The sequence below is a fragment of the Planococcus citri genome, chromosome 3, assembly GCF_950023065.1.
Source record: "Planococcus citri chromosome 3, ihPlaCitr1.1, whole genome shotgun sequence".
Classification (NCBI taxonomy): domain Eukaryota; kingdom Metazoa; phylum Arthropoda; class Insecta; order Hemiptera; family Pseudococcidae; genus Planococcus; species Planococcus citri.
The window spans coordinates 51,288,778-51,304,297 of record NC_088679.1 but is presented as its reverse complement, the minus strand read 5'-3'; the positions used below and the strand labels follow the sequence as shown (position 1 = coordinate 51,304,297).

General features: G+C 32.0%; 4 protein-coding genes across 7 annotated transcripts; 3 read left to right on the top strand and 1 right to left on the bottom strand.

The window, feature by feature from the left end:
* The first annotated feature begins 110 nt into the window (after positions 1 to 110).
* Positions 111 to 1,681, top strand: LOC135839985 (uncharacterized). Of its 2 annotated transcripts, XM_065356285.1 has the most exons (6): positions 111 to 202; positions 281 to 401; positions 496 to 736; positions 832 to 1,023; positions 1,123 to 1,231; positions 1,319 to 1,681. In XM_065356285.1, the coding sequence occupies exons 2-6, from the start codon at positions 284 to 286 to the stop codon at positions 1,553 to 1,555; spliced, it is 897 nt and encodes a 298-aa protein (XP_065212357.1). In that variant the 5' UTR covers positions 111 to 202; positions 281 to 283; the 3' UTR covers positions 1,556 to 1,681. The 2 variants fall into 2 exon arrangements, with proteins under 2 accessions (XP_065212357.1, XP_065212356.1); XM_065356284.1 differs by having other exon boundaries at positions 111 to 401.
* LOC135839986 (uncharacterized) lies at positions 1,674 to 7,799 on the top strand. Of its 2 annotated transcripts, XM_065356288.1 has the most exons (7): positions 1,674 to 2,046; positions 2,121 to 2,237; positions 2,302 to 2,479; positions 2,560 to 2,757; positions 2,821 to 2,929; positions 3,009 to 3,077; positions 7,594 to 7,799. In XM_065356288.1, exons 1-7 carry the CDS (start codon positions 2,028 to 2,030, stop codon positions 7,618 to 7,620), a joined length of 717 nt encoding a protein of 238 aa, XP_065212360.1. In that variant the 5' UTR covers positions 1,674 to 2,027; the 3' UTR covers positions 7,621 to 7,799. The 2 variants fall into 2 exon arrangements, with proteins under 2 accessions (XP_065212360.1, XP_065212358.1); XM_065356286.1 differs by lacking the exon at positions 7,594 to 7,799 and having other exon boundaries at positions 3,009 to 4,027.
* On the bottom strand, positions 4,644 to 7,579 carry mus301 (mutagen-sensitive 301). The gene is made up of 12 exons (XM_065356281.1): positions 7,210 to 7,579; positions 6,970 to 7,148; positions 6,627 to 6,897; positions 6,355 to 6,557; positions 6,130 to 6,275; positions 5,936 to 6,063; positions 5,725 to 5,837; positions 5,514 to 5,654; positions 5,138 to 5,420; positions 4,897 to 5,057; positions 4,733 to 4,823; positions 4,644 to 4,662 (listed from the first exon to the last, which is right to left on the bottom strand). Exons 1-11 carry the CDS (start codon positions 7,409 to 7,411, stop codon positions 4,821 to 4,823), a joined length of 1,830 nt encoding a protein of 609 aa, XP_065212353.1. The 5' UTR covers positions 7,412 to 7,579; the 3' UTR covers positions 4,644 to 4,662; positions 4,733 to 4,820.
* Positions 7,800 to 8,509: 710 nt separating the features above from the next.
* On the top strand, positions 8,510 to 14,633 carry LOC135839982 (uncharacterized). 2 transcript variants are annotated; one of them, XM_065356280.1, is made up of 13 exons: positions 8,510 to 8,848; positions 8,922 to 9,245; positions 9,318 to 9,557; positions 9,666 to 9,790; positions 10,354 to 10,423; positions 10,868 to 11,012; positions 11,980 to 12,440; positions 12,912 to 13,058; positions 13,153 to 13,317; positions 13,411 to 13,599; positions 13,694 to 13,934; positions 14,012 to 14,229; positions 14,310 to 14,633. In XM_065356280.1, exons 1-13 carry the CDS (start codon positions 8,771 to 8,773, stop codon positions 14,571 to 14,573), a joined length of 2,667 nt encoding a protein of 888 aa, XP_065212352.1. In that variant the 5' UTR covers positions 8,510 to 8,770; the 3' UTR covers positions 14,574 to 14,633. The 2 variants fall into 2 exon arrangements, with proteins under 2 accessions (XP_065212352.1, XP_065212351.1); XM_065356279.1 differs by having other exon boundaries at positions 8,511 to 8,848; positions 10,351 to 10,423.
* Positions 14,634 to 15,520: the final 887 nt, after the last annotated feature.

Here is a 15,520-nt window from a genome sequence, read left to right as displayed (position 1 = left end):
TAAAAAAAAAAAAAAAATTATAAAGTGTGTGAAGCCTAATTTTCGTAAATAATTGGTTGCCACCTTTTTATTTGAATTTTATAAAGCTTTTCTATCAAAAGGATAAATAATTGATTATTGCTTACGTATTACGCTTTTTTCGTCGTTGGTCAAAATTTTCCAGTAATTTTCATTTTTTCTATCAATTACCTAATCACATCAAGTAAATTTCTTAAAATTATATTATGATCAGGAGTGAAATACGAAATACATTTGATGATGGTAATAAAAATGATTTTAGATAATGACGACCATCGAAGAAGACATCGTTCCTATAGCCATTCTCGGATTTTTGGTGTTTGGAGAGAACACTGACGAGTTGGTAGATCAATTGAAAGAACTAGGAGTTCTGCGTTTAACTGGTAAGTTATAAGAAGTAGGTAACTTATTAAACACGGATATGCAACCAACTAACAAGACCTTATTATAACTTCATGACTATAAAATTTCTCAAAGACAACAAGGAATTGACGAATAAATCTGAAAATAACTCGTCAAATGAACTGAAAAAGTCTGCCTCATCGTCAAAACAACATCTCACTCGTACCATGTCAATTAACATTCATGGCACAGTGGAAGTTGAACGACAATTCGTCAATGGAATTGAAAAATTCAAAGTCATCACCAAAACAGATGAACCATTCAAACTCGACGCTTTGGAACAAGAAGTATTCGTATTGAAAGAAAAGGATGTCAAGTAACATAAATTAAACATAGCCTAGTAGTATTTTTTGAGCAAAACTTCTTTCTACGAACGCAATACTAATATTCAAAATATTTTTGATATCTCAGATTGAATTTCCAAATGAAAAATGTCCATTTATACGATGTCAATAATTTCATAATTCAAGGCACCAAAAGTTTAAGCAAAGACGACTGGGCTCAAATTACATTCGATCTACCTCGAACCGTGAAACTTACTTGTCGTTATTTTATCAATGGAATGGTTTTAGGGAAAACAGTGCGCGACAGTGGCACAGCAGAGTAATTTTTTCAACTAAAAATCTTTTGAATTTACATAGGATAGGTTACCTATGTCCTATATACAGTTTTAAATTGAATCTGATTTTCATTCAAATGCAGGATACAATTGATCGGAGTAAACGTGAGCGGTAAAGTTAAAGTGAGCGTAACAACCAAAGAAATAAACATCTTGGAATTAGATTTATCTTACTCATTTGAAAATCTTGTAGTAAGCACGATTAATATTTTTTCACTCATGAGATCAAATCACTAAAATTAGTCTAATGTAGTAATAATGTTTTAAAATATTTCCCAGGTGGAAAAAATCAGTCTGTTATTCGCGGGAATGACGAAAGACGAAATTTCCAAATTATTTAGCGATACGACGAAAAAATATTTGAAAGAAAACATGGACCTAATTTCTGGCCGATTATCAAGAGAAATTAAATCAAAATTAAATACAAGATTGAAAAATATTTCAAGCGCCAAAATCGTTCACCAAGTTAAACATAAACATGTTAAGGAAGATGATAATAGTATACCAAAATTGTGAAAAGATATTCTGTTTAGCTGAAAAATTCGAGAGATTACCACGCATTGGTAATATTTTGTATTTCAAGTGAAAATAATTCACTTCATTTGAATTATAATAAATTTGTCATTAAAATTTCTCGTTAAATTAGAATTTTCATTTCAAGATTAAAACATTTTCAAGATATAAAACTGAAATTAGTAATTTTACGCGCAGAAGGTAAAAAAAAGTTGTTTTTTTTTATATAAAAAACGTTAATTCTAAAAAAAAGGGAAAGTGCAAAAATAAAAACAGCTGGTTAGGAAAGTTCAACTTTCAAATTTCAATTTTTAGTAGGATAATTAGCAACGAATTGACAATTATCTTATTTAGTAATAAACAAAACATGGGAAAGAAGTAACTTTTCTGACAATAATTCGTTTTTTTGATAAGTGCGAACATTTTTCGATCAATAAATTGACAAAATTACAGCGAAGTAATAAAATCATTCATCATGGAGCAAGCGTTATCAGGTAGGTACTTGAATGTGTCTTTCGAAATCGAACAATATGTAAAATATTTTTATTACCTACTTCATCACTTTCAGAAATTATTCCCGACGCGAATATTTTACCATTTGCTGTATTATTCCTACTAATGTCAGGAAAACACGATGAAGACCTAATAGACTCCCCGAAAAGAAAAAGTTTACCTCTGATCTCAGGTAAACGAATATGAAATAGGTGGTGAAAAAAGACACAAATAAATTTAAGCAATTAATTTTTCAGATAAAAAAGCTAAAAAAAAGAAATTACAAACTTACATACGAGCAACTACTTCAGACGAATACATTGAAGTTGAACGTATCGAAGATGAGGGTCAAAAATCATATAAAGTAGAAGCACGACTGGAACCTCTTATCATGACAGAACCAATATTAGAGCAAGTTACAATGAGAAACGCGAGGTATAATCAGCTTTTTCTTAATTCGTAAATTGAAAATTCACTGATAATTACTCACGATTCATTTTTTAAAAAATCTACAGCGTACATTTGGAATTCAATGATTTTACGGTACAAGGAGTAGGCACGTTCAAAGTGACAGGCAAATCTGGTACGGGTAAAGAAACCTCTGCTCCAACAGAAATCAACTTTGACACTCCAGAAAACGTCAAATTGACGACAAATTATAAACTGAATGGGAAAATCTACGAAAAACCGGCTAAAGGAGAAGGAAATATAGAGTAAGCGCTAAAAAAATATTCTTCTGAAAAACGGACAATAACATTTAACAGCATTTCATTTAGGATCAATATTATTGGCGCTTCTTTGTTTGGTATGATCGATGTGACGGATAATGGATCGGAGTTGCAAATTCAAGATTTAACGTTATCATATAACTATAAAAGTTTACAAGTAAATTTCCCAAAAAAATTTTCAACATACAACAGTTCAATTATGAGCTTTCTTAATACCTACTATCATTATGATTTAGGTCAGTTACACCGGTTTGAAAGTCGAAGGAATGAAATCCGTAGAGGTGGATAAACATGTCAATGAAATGGTTAGTGCGTATCTCCGAGATAATGCCAGAGAAGTTTCACGTCGTTTAGCTAAAGAAATTCGAAGTAGAATGAACAAAAAATTGAAAGGAGTATCTACCGTTAAAATTCTTTCGTTATTGAAAGGTGTTTAAAAAAATTTCTCGCCACGTACGAAATGTTGAAAATAATCGTCGAATTCTTGGAAAATTCAAGTTTCAGAGATGTAACTTTTAAATTAAAATGATTACTACTTCATAAACAAAACATGTTTTTCAAAATCAAAGAGTCTTTTTTGTTTCAATCCGGATTTCAAACAGTATATATAAATAATCTACTAATGGTAAACATTACTTTAATAATACATATAAAAAATTGAAGTTTAAACTTGAAATACACTCAATTAACAAAATAAAATAAAATCAAAGTACATGTACGTCCATCTGCACAAAAATTCTTCGTATATCACTAACTTTGTTCATCATAGTAAAAAATTAAAAAAAAGAAGTAAGATTATTTCTAGCAAAAATGCGACGTTTTAAAAATTACATCACAACAGAAGAAAAAAAATGAAAACGTAACATGAGAGTATTAAGTATAAGAATTACCTCAATAGATCACAGCAACTTGAACACATTATTCATATCATTCTGGTCTTTTTAATTGTAGGTGTACTTATTCTGGAAAAAGTTGAAAAATGAAACAATCAACATCTGAAATAAAATTGTTGAAATTGGAGTATACAAACGAACCTATCAATTGGTAAATTCGTTATATCACCGAACGAGATGTCAATAAAAGGTTCCACGGGGACCAATTCTGCTTTTATATTATCGGCCTGTTCTTGTAATGTTTCAGCTTTTTCAAGCATTAATAACTGAAAATTATTTCATGAAAAAATAAATAATCATATAAATTACTTACATTCAAAGCAAACAAAATAAAATCAAACAATAAAAATTTCCCTCTAAAATCTCTTATAAGTATTAGGTAATAGGTACGTCATGATACCTTGGAAGCTGCAACAATTTCACAAGCGATTTTTCTAGGTAAATGATGAACTTGAGCCACTAGAGTCCGTGGATTAGCATTCGCCAAATCTTGTAAATTTTTGTACCCAGCCTTGTAAAGCTGCTTAGCCCTTCCCTAAAAAATGAATAAGTACGACAAATATCTTAGAATTCTAAGAAATTTTTTGTGAAAATTTACGAAAATATTCTCACGATTTTCACAGCTGGTAACTGCATCAGCGGTAACAGTTCAGGACTACAACAAGTTGAAATTCTGGGCAAAATGTTCTGCAATAAAACTGGAAAACTTTCAAGTTCTTCTGCTTTTAATGCCTGCAAAAAAAATATAGTTTTGAACAGAATTGAATTTAATACTTATTTCAAAATATATGTAACCCAGGAGAATAACTTTAAATCGGCATACCTCGGTAAAACGTTGTACTTGTGATGCAAATGTGGCCGTTCTCTGCAGAAAATTATGCAGATTTCCTCGTGGCACACTATATTTTTTTGATACGTCCCAAATAGAATTTTTATTCCATAAATCGAAAATTATTAAACTTGAAATGAACCTATTCCACACGTTTTCTGAAATCGCCTAGGACATAGATGATACAGGTAAAATTGATGAAAATCAGAATGTGTTTTACAACATGACCTATGCTCACCTTCACTTTTCCATCACGTTCATATTGAATCAAACAAACTTCCGTGATTCCAATACGACCCGCTACTTTTTTTTGAATAGGATTTAATTCACTGTACTGAAAATTGAATCTACTTAATTCTCTGATTCAATAAATTGAAAAATAAAAACAAAAACAGAATTTACCACTGAAATGTACACATCTCTGGCAAGTCTAACATCTTCTATGGCCGTGTACGGAGTTATCAAATAGAACAAATGCAAATTATTCGAAAGTAATAGACCACTATCGACAGCTTCAAATAAGTCTTTATAGATTTGCTTTGCTTCATTGATATCCAAATTAGCTAAAAAAAAAAAAAGTGTCGAGTAGTTATTCAAATCATATGATACGTATCAATGTGAACGTATAATCCAAATTACTTACCAGCTTGTGCAGCTTTTGCCATCGAAGTTAAGCAAAATTTGTCATTTTCTTTTTTAATTATGGCTTCAGAGTCATCCAAATCATTCACTGATTGAATAACTGTTTGTTTTATATCGTTAGATTCATTTTGAATGACATTCAACGTACAGCTATATAGTTTTTCTAAATCACATAGGGTTGTGGCGATTTTCAATCCAATTGCTCCCATCGTTAAATTCACGAAATTTTTTCTCGTCAGTTGACTATTACAGCAATTCATAGAAGAATTCAATAACTCAAGTACCTATGCAAAATACATAGAAAATTATCGAGCTGCATATGCATGACGTGGTGTACTAAATAATATATGCGTAGATATAATTCACTTAAACATTACTTTTGACATATCTCGTTCCTCGCATAGTAAGAAACTCTCTCCAGCACTCGTTAATCCAGTTCTTCCTGCTCTTCCACTCATTTGTTTGTACGTGCTCAGTTTAAGAAAATCCATGCCAACATAAGGGGAAGATATTATTACCTAGTTACATTTTGACGATGAAATAATTGAAAATTAATTTATTAGCTTCAATTAATTCCATAAATTTTACCCTTTTCGCTGGTAAATTGACACCTGCTGCCAGGGTAGATGTACAACATATGCATGAAATGGTTCCCGAAATAAAAGCCTCTTCCAGTAATTTTCTTTCAGCATTTGTCAATCCTGTAAAAACATTGTGCATTAAATTAACGAACAAATGAAATCAAAGCACATAAATATAGGTAATTACTTAATTAGGTATATTATTTTAGTATAAGTACCTGAATGATGAAATGCAACTCCATAAGGTATAGTTTTTTTCAAAATTTCATCAACGTTTCCTTGATTTTCTTCTTGCATTGTTTCAAGCAACGCCTTTTTTTCTTGGACTTTGATTTCACGTAAAGGTCTAAAATTGATATTTCAAATAAAGAGTGCTTGAAAATTGAAAATTAACGAATAAATGAATTGATACCTCATAGAAATTCGACATATTAATATCGCAAAACTGCTACATAGTTTTTTCGTGGAGCAAAAAACTAAACAAGAATCATCAGGAATAACTTCATGAACCAATAATCCGAGAAAAGCTGGATCGATTTTTTTCATTTCGGGAGTATACTGTGAAATTTGAAAATTACCCATCAATTAATCAAACTAGTGCTTGGGATGAAACAATTGAACTGAAAAAAATGTTTACATTTTCGACGAGTACGCGATCTTGAACAATATTGCAGCCTTTCTCGGAATTTCGTTCAACTCGAAAAACCTTGTTTTCGTACTTCATGTATTCGATCAACTCAACGGGACGAAAATCGTGATTGTATAATTGAGCATTTAAAAAACGAGAAATTTCATTCAAATTTCCCACTGTGGCGCTCATTGCAATTATATGCATATTTTCTAATCAAAAATTTGAAAACAAATTAGATTTCATAAGATGACTCAACAATTCTAGGAGCTGAAACTTACTTGATACATACATCAATTTGCTAAGCATCATTTCCAAAACTGGTCCTCTGGAGGCATCACCAATCAAGTGAACCTCATCTATTACCAACATACCAACTTCATCCAACCTATTTGTTTCCAACAAGCTCTCGATTAATCCAGCAGCTTTTTCGGTAGTGCAAACATAGACAGATCTTTTTCTATGTTTTTTTGGAGGATAAACTCCCTTCCCTCCGATGTATTCTTCTACATAAAATTCCAAATCCAAAGCGAATGGTGATAATGAATGGACCTGTGAATAAAAAACAAAAATAAAATTATTATTATGAATCGATGAATAAAATAAGTAATTCAATTCCCAAACCTTTTCTTGTGCGAGAGCAACGAAAGGAAGAACAAATATCACATTGTTTTTATGCAATATCAATTCTTTAAGCATAAGAATTTCAGCGACCAATGTTTTACCGCCACTAGTAGGTAAACTATACACCAAGTTTTGTCTCTTCTTGACTGCTGGCAAATTCAAACACTTTTCTTGCCATTCTGCGAATTCAAACAATGAGTATTGTATTTTCGAATGAAAATCTAAATCAAGAGTACTCACCGTAAAGTTTTTCAATTCCTTTGTATTTTAAAATCAAGGCACGAACGTTATCAGATAAACCAAAAAATGAATTATCTCCTCTCGCCGCTGAGCAATGCGATGACTGTTTCTGCAGAAAACTATTTCCAGTTTTAGAATCGTTATTGAAATCAGGAATTACACTCATGGAAATATCCCACGTATCATTAAAAAAATCAGCCATCGTCTCTGTAGTGTATAGTATCAATTTATTACGTCTTTTTCTTCGTCAAATTGTGAATCACATTGAGGGTAGAATAAAAACAAAACAGCATCCACTCCTAAAAAAGTGAATAAATCAAGATTAGTATAAGAGATGGATACAAAATTCGACTACTAGAATAATGAATTCTCTCACTATTTCAGGTTATCCTGCAAAGCAAAGTGATATAGACCAGTACAAGTGTCTCCACTCCCAACATAAATGCATATATCCAAACCCTCACACGTTAGAGCACCTTCACTGAACGAACGTTCAGAAACATGATTCAAGTCTCCAAGTTCTTATCTTATCATAACTTATTTTTACTACACTTACAGCAACTTGCGTGCGAAATCTTATTAATTAATTAATTTATTTTATAGACTCGAAATTTTTCAATGATACACAGTACGCGCGTAATTATTCATTATTGCCATGAAACAGCGAAGTTATCATTCTTTTTTACATTCAAAAATACTCAGCCAAACATACGGAAAGTGTGCTATGTATTTAGTATTTTCCTCAATGAATCAAAATTATCGAAGTATTAGATTATTAAATGAAGTTTACAAGGAAAAGGTACTCAGCTAGTTGCACTTGGCCATTTTATGAACTATTGAAATTATGGAGTACTGTACTCGTAGTTGGCGTAATGTTTCCGCTAAATTCGTTCGATACATTAGCTGAAAGAAGCAGTACCGTTTGCCATTTGTGATGCTAATTGCTAAATATTTGTACTTTGATCGAGGTGAAAGACATGGGGTGATGTACGTAAAGAACTTGGAAGTTGAAAAAACCCACTTTCTGACCATTCGCTCTCTATGTGGAGGAGTATTATTCTTTTCGAAGGAAGAACACCACGAAATGATATTATCATCCACAGTTTTAATGTTACTGCGGAAGTGCGGATATCATAATAATATGTATTAGTAATCATTTCCTTCTATCAAAAATCGAAATTAATTGAGTAAATTCCATTGCAGGTGACTTAATTAGTTAATTTGTATACTGGTAAAGTAAAACGCAGCATCGGACATCAGATAAAAGTGATAAAAATGCTCAAGGGTGGTCGCATTCAGGGAAGAACGATATTTTCCATACTTTTCGCTAGGAGGTGCTCTAATGTGTGAGGGTTTGGATACATGCAACATAAATGGCAGTCAGAAACTGAGTTCACGCAAAACTTCTCCAATAGGGTGCGCTGGCAGCGTTGTGGATATTATCCTTATCAATACAACCATAACAAGCAATGCATTTTTTCTGATTTTTCACCATAATTTTAGTAAATTTAGAAAATTTTGACAACATGATGTATGGTTTTAATTAATTTAATCAATAGTTATGCCTTGTTGCTGCGTACCCAATTGCCGAAGTGGTTATCCGGGCGAACCTAAACGGCGAACATTTTCAGTGCCCAAAGTAAGTAGCCAAAATTTGAGTTACGACATGACCAAGTCCATTGGTTTGAAAACTTGATGTTCTATAATTTCAGGGTCCACCAGATTTTTTGAAACAATGGCAGAGAAGTATTCCTCGCGAAGGTGTGAAGCCAGGGGACCGGATATGCGAACTACACTTCCGGGATGATGAAGTGGTGAAACAATTTCAAGTTTTAGTAGATAAAAATGGAGATAATGAAACCTTTAAATTGGAGCGGGATAAAGCTTATTTGAAGGAAGGAGCAGTTCCCAGTATCTTCCCAAACTGTCCGAAATACCTTACAAAAAAATGCACCATGAAAAGAAAATCGCCAAAAAAAAGGTCAATCTCCGTAATATCAAAAACAAAAAGCAACGTGAAAAAAAGCAGGAAAAAGGTAATTTTTCAATTTTCATGGACATTGCTTCTGATGTCCCATATAATATGCTTAAATTTTTTCTTATCCTAGATATTTGATACTGATTCCGAGAACAACCCTCCGTCTACTTCCGAAGAAAACATCTTAATGGATATTGAGCAAAGCACCTATACCTTGGAAGATGAATTCAGTGCAAGGCAACTTCAACTTCCTCCGGGGTGGCATAATTTTTATGCTGCAGAAGATCGGACCCTCATTTTCCTACACTGGGATGGTGCGAAGCTAGGAGTTGATAAAAAAATTATCATAAAAGAATCTCACGAAGTTGAAGTAATAATATAAATCAAATCAATTAAATCAATACCAGATTCTCATCATTATAATACAATGCAATCAGTTTTGAAATTATATTCTTTTATTTTTTGAAATTTTGTACAGGTGATCATTGGGAGGATTCTGTTACCGATTGCTGGGTACAAAAAAATTGAACCAAACAATCTTCAGGCTCTTTTGGAAATTGTTCATCAGATCCATCCTTGTAAGAACGCGGATTATAATTTTAGGTAAAAATCACATTTCTTTTCTCTAACATCTAATAAGTTCTAAGTGAAAAATAAGGCAGGTACACCTACATCTTGAATTTTTTGAATGAATATTCTCTTCAATTATTCAGAATTTTGTGCTCTGAATTTTTCTGTTTTTGAATTTTATTCAATAATTTAATTATGACATTTTTGATTTTTCAAATTTTAGTGGTGAAGGTAAATGCCGTGGTTATGTTGATTCTCAAAATTCCAACTGTGTTATGTGTGGTTATTGTTTGATAAAATATCGCGAAATGAAATATGTTAACGAGAAAAAGAAACGTGATGCTGATAAAAAAAAAATGTATTTTCGGAGATTGAGAAGTTCTTTGAGAACAATTTTTCGTAGAAATCTTCGTTTGCAGTTCAAGGTTTGCATTTGTGTGGTTGTGTGTTTTTCATTTCGGAGTATTGAAGCTTTCAGTGTGTAGTATGCATGTTACATAGCTGTACTTTTAAATACTTATATGATTTTTCTCAACTTGGTTCAGATATGTACATGTATGAAAACAATTTTAATGTCACGAATATGCTTTCAGAAGTTTTCTATTTCCAAACCAGTTTAGCAGAAAGGAAAGAACTCTACCAAAAAAAAAAGTGGCTGCTAATAGGGTGAGTTGAAAGCTTTTGATGACATGAATTTGTTTCATAGGTTTCATTTTAATGTCATGCAAGTCTGTATGTACGGAAATACCTACATAGATTATAAATTAAATGGACTTCGCACACTTGGAATACTTGGATCAACTAGAGTGGTAATTTTGTTTTTGTTGACGTAAGCATTTTTTATTTTGGTAAGCCCAGTTATAAACAACTAACAGCACGTGTATGTGGGAATTAAATTTAATTAAGTCAAGGGAAAGTGTTTTGAATTTTGGTCTCAATTGAGAACATTGAGGTGACTGGTAGTGGTAATAATTTCTTTTGCATGTATTGTGATGTCCGCATTGGTTCTTCTTTTGTGAAACTAGTAGCTTGAAATTACTAACTCAACAGACCTTCATGGTTATATTTTCATTCAGCTTTCAGGGATTTAATTTTCTTTCTGATGTACAGGTAAAAAAACTGACAACGGTACTTCGTACACAGAAGAAATGTGCGCAGACAAACAAGGATACCTTGGATCGTGAAATAGCGAATCTGTGTCCGGAGCAACAAGAAAATATACGCGCTATTCTCATGGCCTCAAAACGATTTAAAGGTCAGGGTAGACGGTACACTACACACTGGATATATCACTGCCTGTTGTTAAGAATACGCAGTAGAAAAGCCTACGATCATTTACGCAAAAATAATATTATGGCGTTACCATCACATTCCACTTTATATCGTTATCTTAAAAAAATCAAGCCCACCTATGGACTACAGAGTGAAATTTTTGAAGCAATGAAACTGAAATCTAATGATATGTCTGAATTAGCAGTGTTGGCATCCCGTAACGGTAACTGTAACGAAAAATGAAAATAACGAAATTTTTCCGTTACAGGTAACGGAACTGTAACGAAAACGTTATTTTGATCATGTGATGTTGTGTAACTGAAACGTAACGTAATGATATTTTTCTGAAAGTAACGTCACGAAAAACGGAAAAATTTTGTTACCTTTTTCGTTATTTTTTTAGTTACAAATTAAAAAAGAAACCCTTAAAAAAAACTCTGATTTGTGAGTAATTTTAGCTGTAGCTATGAAAATTTGAAGTGAAGTAAAAAAAAATGAGTTTTCAGTGTTTTCATTTATCCGATTTTGAGTGCTGTAACTGTAACGCTATATTTTTCATTACACTGGTATTTGAACCTTCTTGTAACGTTATTTTCGTTATTTTTGTCACATTTTTTCCGCCACAAATGCATTTTACATCAAAATATACGTTGAAAAAACACTTTTGTAACGAAAAAATTGTAACGGAAATAACGAAAATAACATAACGAAAAAATGTAAATATCAGTGTAACAAAAAATACTGCTACAGAAATTTTTTCGTTACAAAATACCATAACGAAAAACGTAACTAGAAAAATTTCAATTTTGTAACGTAACGAAATAACGGAACGAAAAAAAATATCGTTATGGCCAACACTGTGAATTAGAAAGACATGGTATATACATATTTTGCTCAACTTTGTTATATTATTGCTTGGTTTAAAATTTAAATGAGTGGTTTCATTATAGGTTCCTTAGTGATAGACGAAATGTCTTTGACTCCTAATCTGCGATTCGATAAGCACCAAATGAAAATTATTGGGTTCACTGATTTGGGTGAATATACCCCTTTGGACCAGAAAAATTCTGAAGGCGATCATGCACTAGTGCTGTTATTTCAACCTTTCGTCGGCAAATGGATTCAAGCAGTTGGTGCCTATCTCAGTAAAGGCTGTGCTCGTGCTGATCCTTTGAATCACATCTTGTTGGAAGCCATTGCGTTATTGGAGCAGTCTAATTTCTACGTTGATGCAATAGTTACCGATGGCGCCAATTGGAATCGTGGTGTTTGGCGGCTGAATGGAGTGGACGATGAAAATTGTTCCTGTACCCATCCCTGTGATGAAACTAGGCAACTTTATTTTGTCAGTGACTTTCCACATATAATTAAAAATATTCGTAACTGGATTTTGAAACAGGAGAGCTTCTGGGTAATTAAATATTGTTCTCTATCTCTAGTCTATAGAGCATTTCGTGAAAAATGCTACAGAAAACCCATACACCCCCCCCCCCCTCTTCCAAATTTTGAATGTAATTGAACTATTTTGAAAGAATTTTTTGAAAAAATATCACATTTTGATTTTTGTAACCAAAAAAATGATTGCAGATTTAATATGTATAAAAAAATCATCATATTTTTGAAATTTGTAAAAAATTGAATTTTTTTAAACAAAATAAGATCGCATTTTGAGTACTGACAAAAAAGATATCATTTACGGAATTGAAAACAGATCACAATTTCAGAACTTTGAAAGAAAAAAATGATTGCATTTTTAGTGTAAAAAAAAACTTGTCAAATCTCAATATGAGCAATTTTTGAAAAAATGAAGATTCAAGTTTGCTTTTTTTTGAAAATAGGAATTTAGTTATGAGATGATTTTTTTGGATTTATTTATTTACAGACTCCTGATGGCGTAGTTTACTTGTCTCACTGGAAAAAAATTGTTGAAATTCAAGGAGTTGATGGTATTCATTACTGCCCTCGTTTAACAAGATCACATATTTATCCAAAGCAATACCAAAAAATGAATGTTCCGTTAGCATATCAAGTAAATGGAAATTAAATTAATGTTTGACCAATTTCACCCATTGGTTGCACACAGCAACTCAAGTAATTAATCCCTTCATATTTTATTGTTTCAGTTTTTTGGAGAGGAAATTCCAGCTGCATTGGAATCTTTGAAAAACATTTTTCAAGATCTGATCGAGGGTACCTGTCAATTTGTTAGTCGTATGAATGATCTGATTAAAGCGATGAACTCTAGAAGTGGTAAAGGAGCTCTACGAATGGATAGTGATGAATATAAGGTAAGCAAATCACTGTTTCAGTGACAAGTTTTATTTTAATTTTTGTGCTTTCACTACTTTATTTACCTATTGTTTTGTATTTGTAATTTCAAGGTGATTTCATCATTCATCGATTACTTAATATTATGGAAAACCCGTTCTCCTGGACAATTCATTACTGAAAATTCCTTCAAAGGGCTAATTGTCACCTTGAAATCCACTTTAGGTGTATTCCACTATCTCATAACGGAGTTCAAGCTGTCATTTTTCATGACGGTAAAATTAAACCAGGATTGTCTTGAGGTTGGTATTTTTCCTATCAATCAATTTCAGCAATATTACAGAATATGTAGGTACCTATAGTATATATTTGTAATTTGTGGTCTTATTTTAACAGCATTTCTTTGGTTTGGTTCGTGCTGGTGGTGGTAACAACGATCATCCAGATGCTGTGATGTTTATTTACATCTTCAGATTATTATGTGTTTATTCTCTTGTACAGCCTCCTAAAGGGAGTAATGTTGAAAATAATTATATGGTCGAAAACTTCCTAAAATCTTCAGATGTTCAAAGCAAGGATGACAAAGAGAAATTAGATCACTGGAAATTTACATTAGATCGCATTATTGATAATGGAGGTATACTTAGTCATTAAAGTGATTATTACTGTTATAAAATTGCTATATTTTTGTGTAATGCTTTCTCTTAATTGCAGATTCCTTGGAAGATGTAATTTTTGAGCCGTTGGCCACGAATGACGCCATGCAACTGTTTGCTGGCTATGTTTTCAAGAAAATTAAAAAATTCGTCCAATGTTCTTCTTGTTTAACTACTGTATTGGGTGAAAAAAGTGATAGAGGCATTTATTTTAAAATCAGAGATAAGTATGGCGTTCTCCACACTCCCAGTAACCAACTTTGGGCATTGTTACAAGTAAGTACATATTATATCTACTTTCAATGATCAGCTGAGGTGATGTGCATGTACACTCACTATACTGTTTCAAATTTCAGATTTTGGAAAATTACGTAGCTGAAGAAAGAGATGAAGGCGGTATGAATTGTGATATGTTCTTCAATATTGCTTATCGTATTCAAGAAGGCGATAGAAAAATTATTTTAGTTGGCTGCGAACAGCATCAGGCAGAACTTACAGCCAAAATAGTTCAATATTATATAACTGTTAGGTTATTCTTTTTATGTTCCTTTGTTAACCGAGAACGGAAATTTGGAGTTAAAAGTAAAAATTTGAGAAAAATGTCCAGGCTTACTAAATGAATTTTAAATTTATTTGTATCTTGTATTTTATTTTGAATAAATGTCTTGTATCAACTGCAACTAATGAATTTCATATTATTTTACAACCTTCACTTTTTTGAACATGAATTTTAATTTTTGTAATTGTATCTCATATCAAATTTTGAAAAAAATGTCACGTATCAACTACAATCAATAAATTTTATATCAATTACAAATTTTTGAAATTTTTCTTCATTTTTTGAACAATTTCATCTTTATTTTGCAGAAATTAATCGCTATTAAAATTCTCATTTCCGTGATGTATTACTTTGTTGAGCTACGATTTTCATTTTCATTCACTTATTTCTAAAAAATTGACCCCATTGTCGGTGAAAATTTGAATTTTGAAACGAAAATAAGAACTGCATTTTTTTCAGTTTTCAAATTTAAATTTTAAATTGCTTACCCAACTTCATTTTTGTTCTGCCCTCAGTAAAAATCCTTGCTATGTCACCGCTTGCAATGAAAAAGAAAAGAAAACTGAAAACATATTGGATTTCTAGATATTTTTTTTCAGCCATGACTTCTGTTACTGTGTTCTGTAGCTTATTAATAATTTTTTTCATTTCCATTTTAATTATTATGCATATTTAAAAAAAAAAATTAATCAAGATTTCATTTTCCATCATTCTTCACGTATTATTGCGTAATTTGAATACGAAGTTCAGGAAATTGTTTATCCACCCTACATGCAGCGCCACCTAGGGGTAGAGTTTTGCGTTACATCAAATCGACGGCCATCTACGGAAGCAGCGGCTTATGGGAGTGGAGACACTTGTACTGGTCTATATCACTTTGCTGCAAAGTATGGATACAGAAAATCGGACAACTTTTTGAAAAAATTCTTAGTGTTACCTGTCCACCTTTTGCTTCGGTTCCAATCCAATCCTCTGTCGGCAAATTCGAACTGTACTTACACTTACACA

Excerpts from the sequence above, each read along its gene's own strand:
- LOC135839985 (XM_065356285.1), top strand. The coding sequence starts at position 284 with ATGACGACCATCGAAGAAGACATCGTTCCTATAGCCATTCTCGGATTT. Across the intron at positions 402-495 it reads AGGAGTTCTGCGTTTAACTG|ACAACAAGGAATTGACGAAT; the intron begins GTAAGTTATAAG and ends AATTTCTCAAAG. Across the intron at positions 1,232-1,318 it reads ACTCATTTGAAAATCTTGTA|GTGGAAAAAATCAGTCTGTT; the intron begins GTAAGCACGATT and ends AATATTTCCCAG.
- LOC135839986 (XM_065356286.1), top strand. Across the intron at positions 2,238-2,301 it reads AAGTTTACCTCTGATCTCAG|ATAAAAAAGCTAAAAAAAAG; the intron begins GTAAACGAATAT and ends TTAATTTTTCAG. Across the intron at positions 2,758-2,820 it reads AAAGGAGAAGGAAATATAGA|GATCAATATTATTGGCGCTT; the intron begins GTAAGCGCTAAA and ends CATTTCATTTAG.
- mus301 (XM_065356281.1), bottom strand. The coding sequence starts at position 7,411 with ATGGCTGATTTTTTTAATGATACGTGGGATATTTCCATGAGTGTAATT. Across the intron at positions 5,655-5,724 it reads TCAATTTACCAGCGAAAAGG|GTAATAATATCTTCCCCTTA; the intron begins GTAAAATTTATG and ends AAATGTAACTAG. Across the intron at positions 5,058-5,137 it reads GGCAAAAGCTGCACAAGCTG|CTAATTTGGATATCAATGAA; the intron begins GTAAGTAATTTG and ends TTTTTTTTTTAG.
- LOC135839982 (XM_065356279.1), top strand. The coding sequence starts at position 8,771 with ATGCCTTGTTGCTGCGTACCCAATTGCCGAAGTGGTTATCCGGGCGAA. Across the intron at positions 8,849-8,921 it reads GAACATTTTCAGTGCCCAAA|GGTCCACCAGATTTTTTGAA; the intron begins GTAAGTAGCCAA and ends CTATAATTTCAG. Across the intron at positions 13,935-14,011 it reads TCGCATTATTGATAATGGAG|ATTCCTTGGAAGATGTAATT; the intron begins GTATACTTAGTC and ends TCTTAATTGCAG.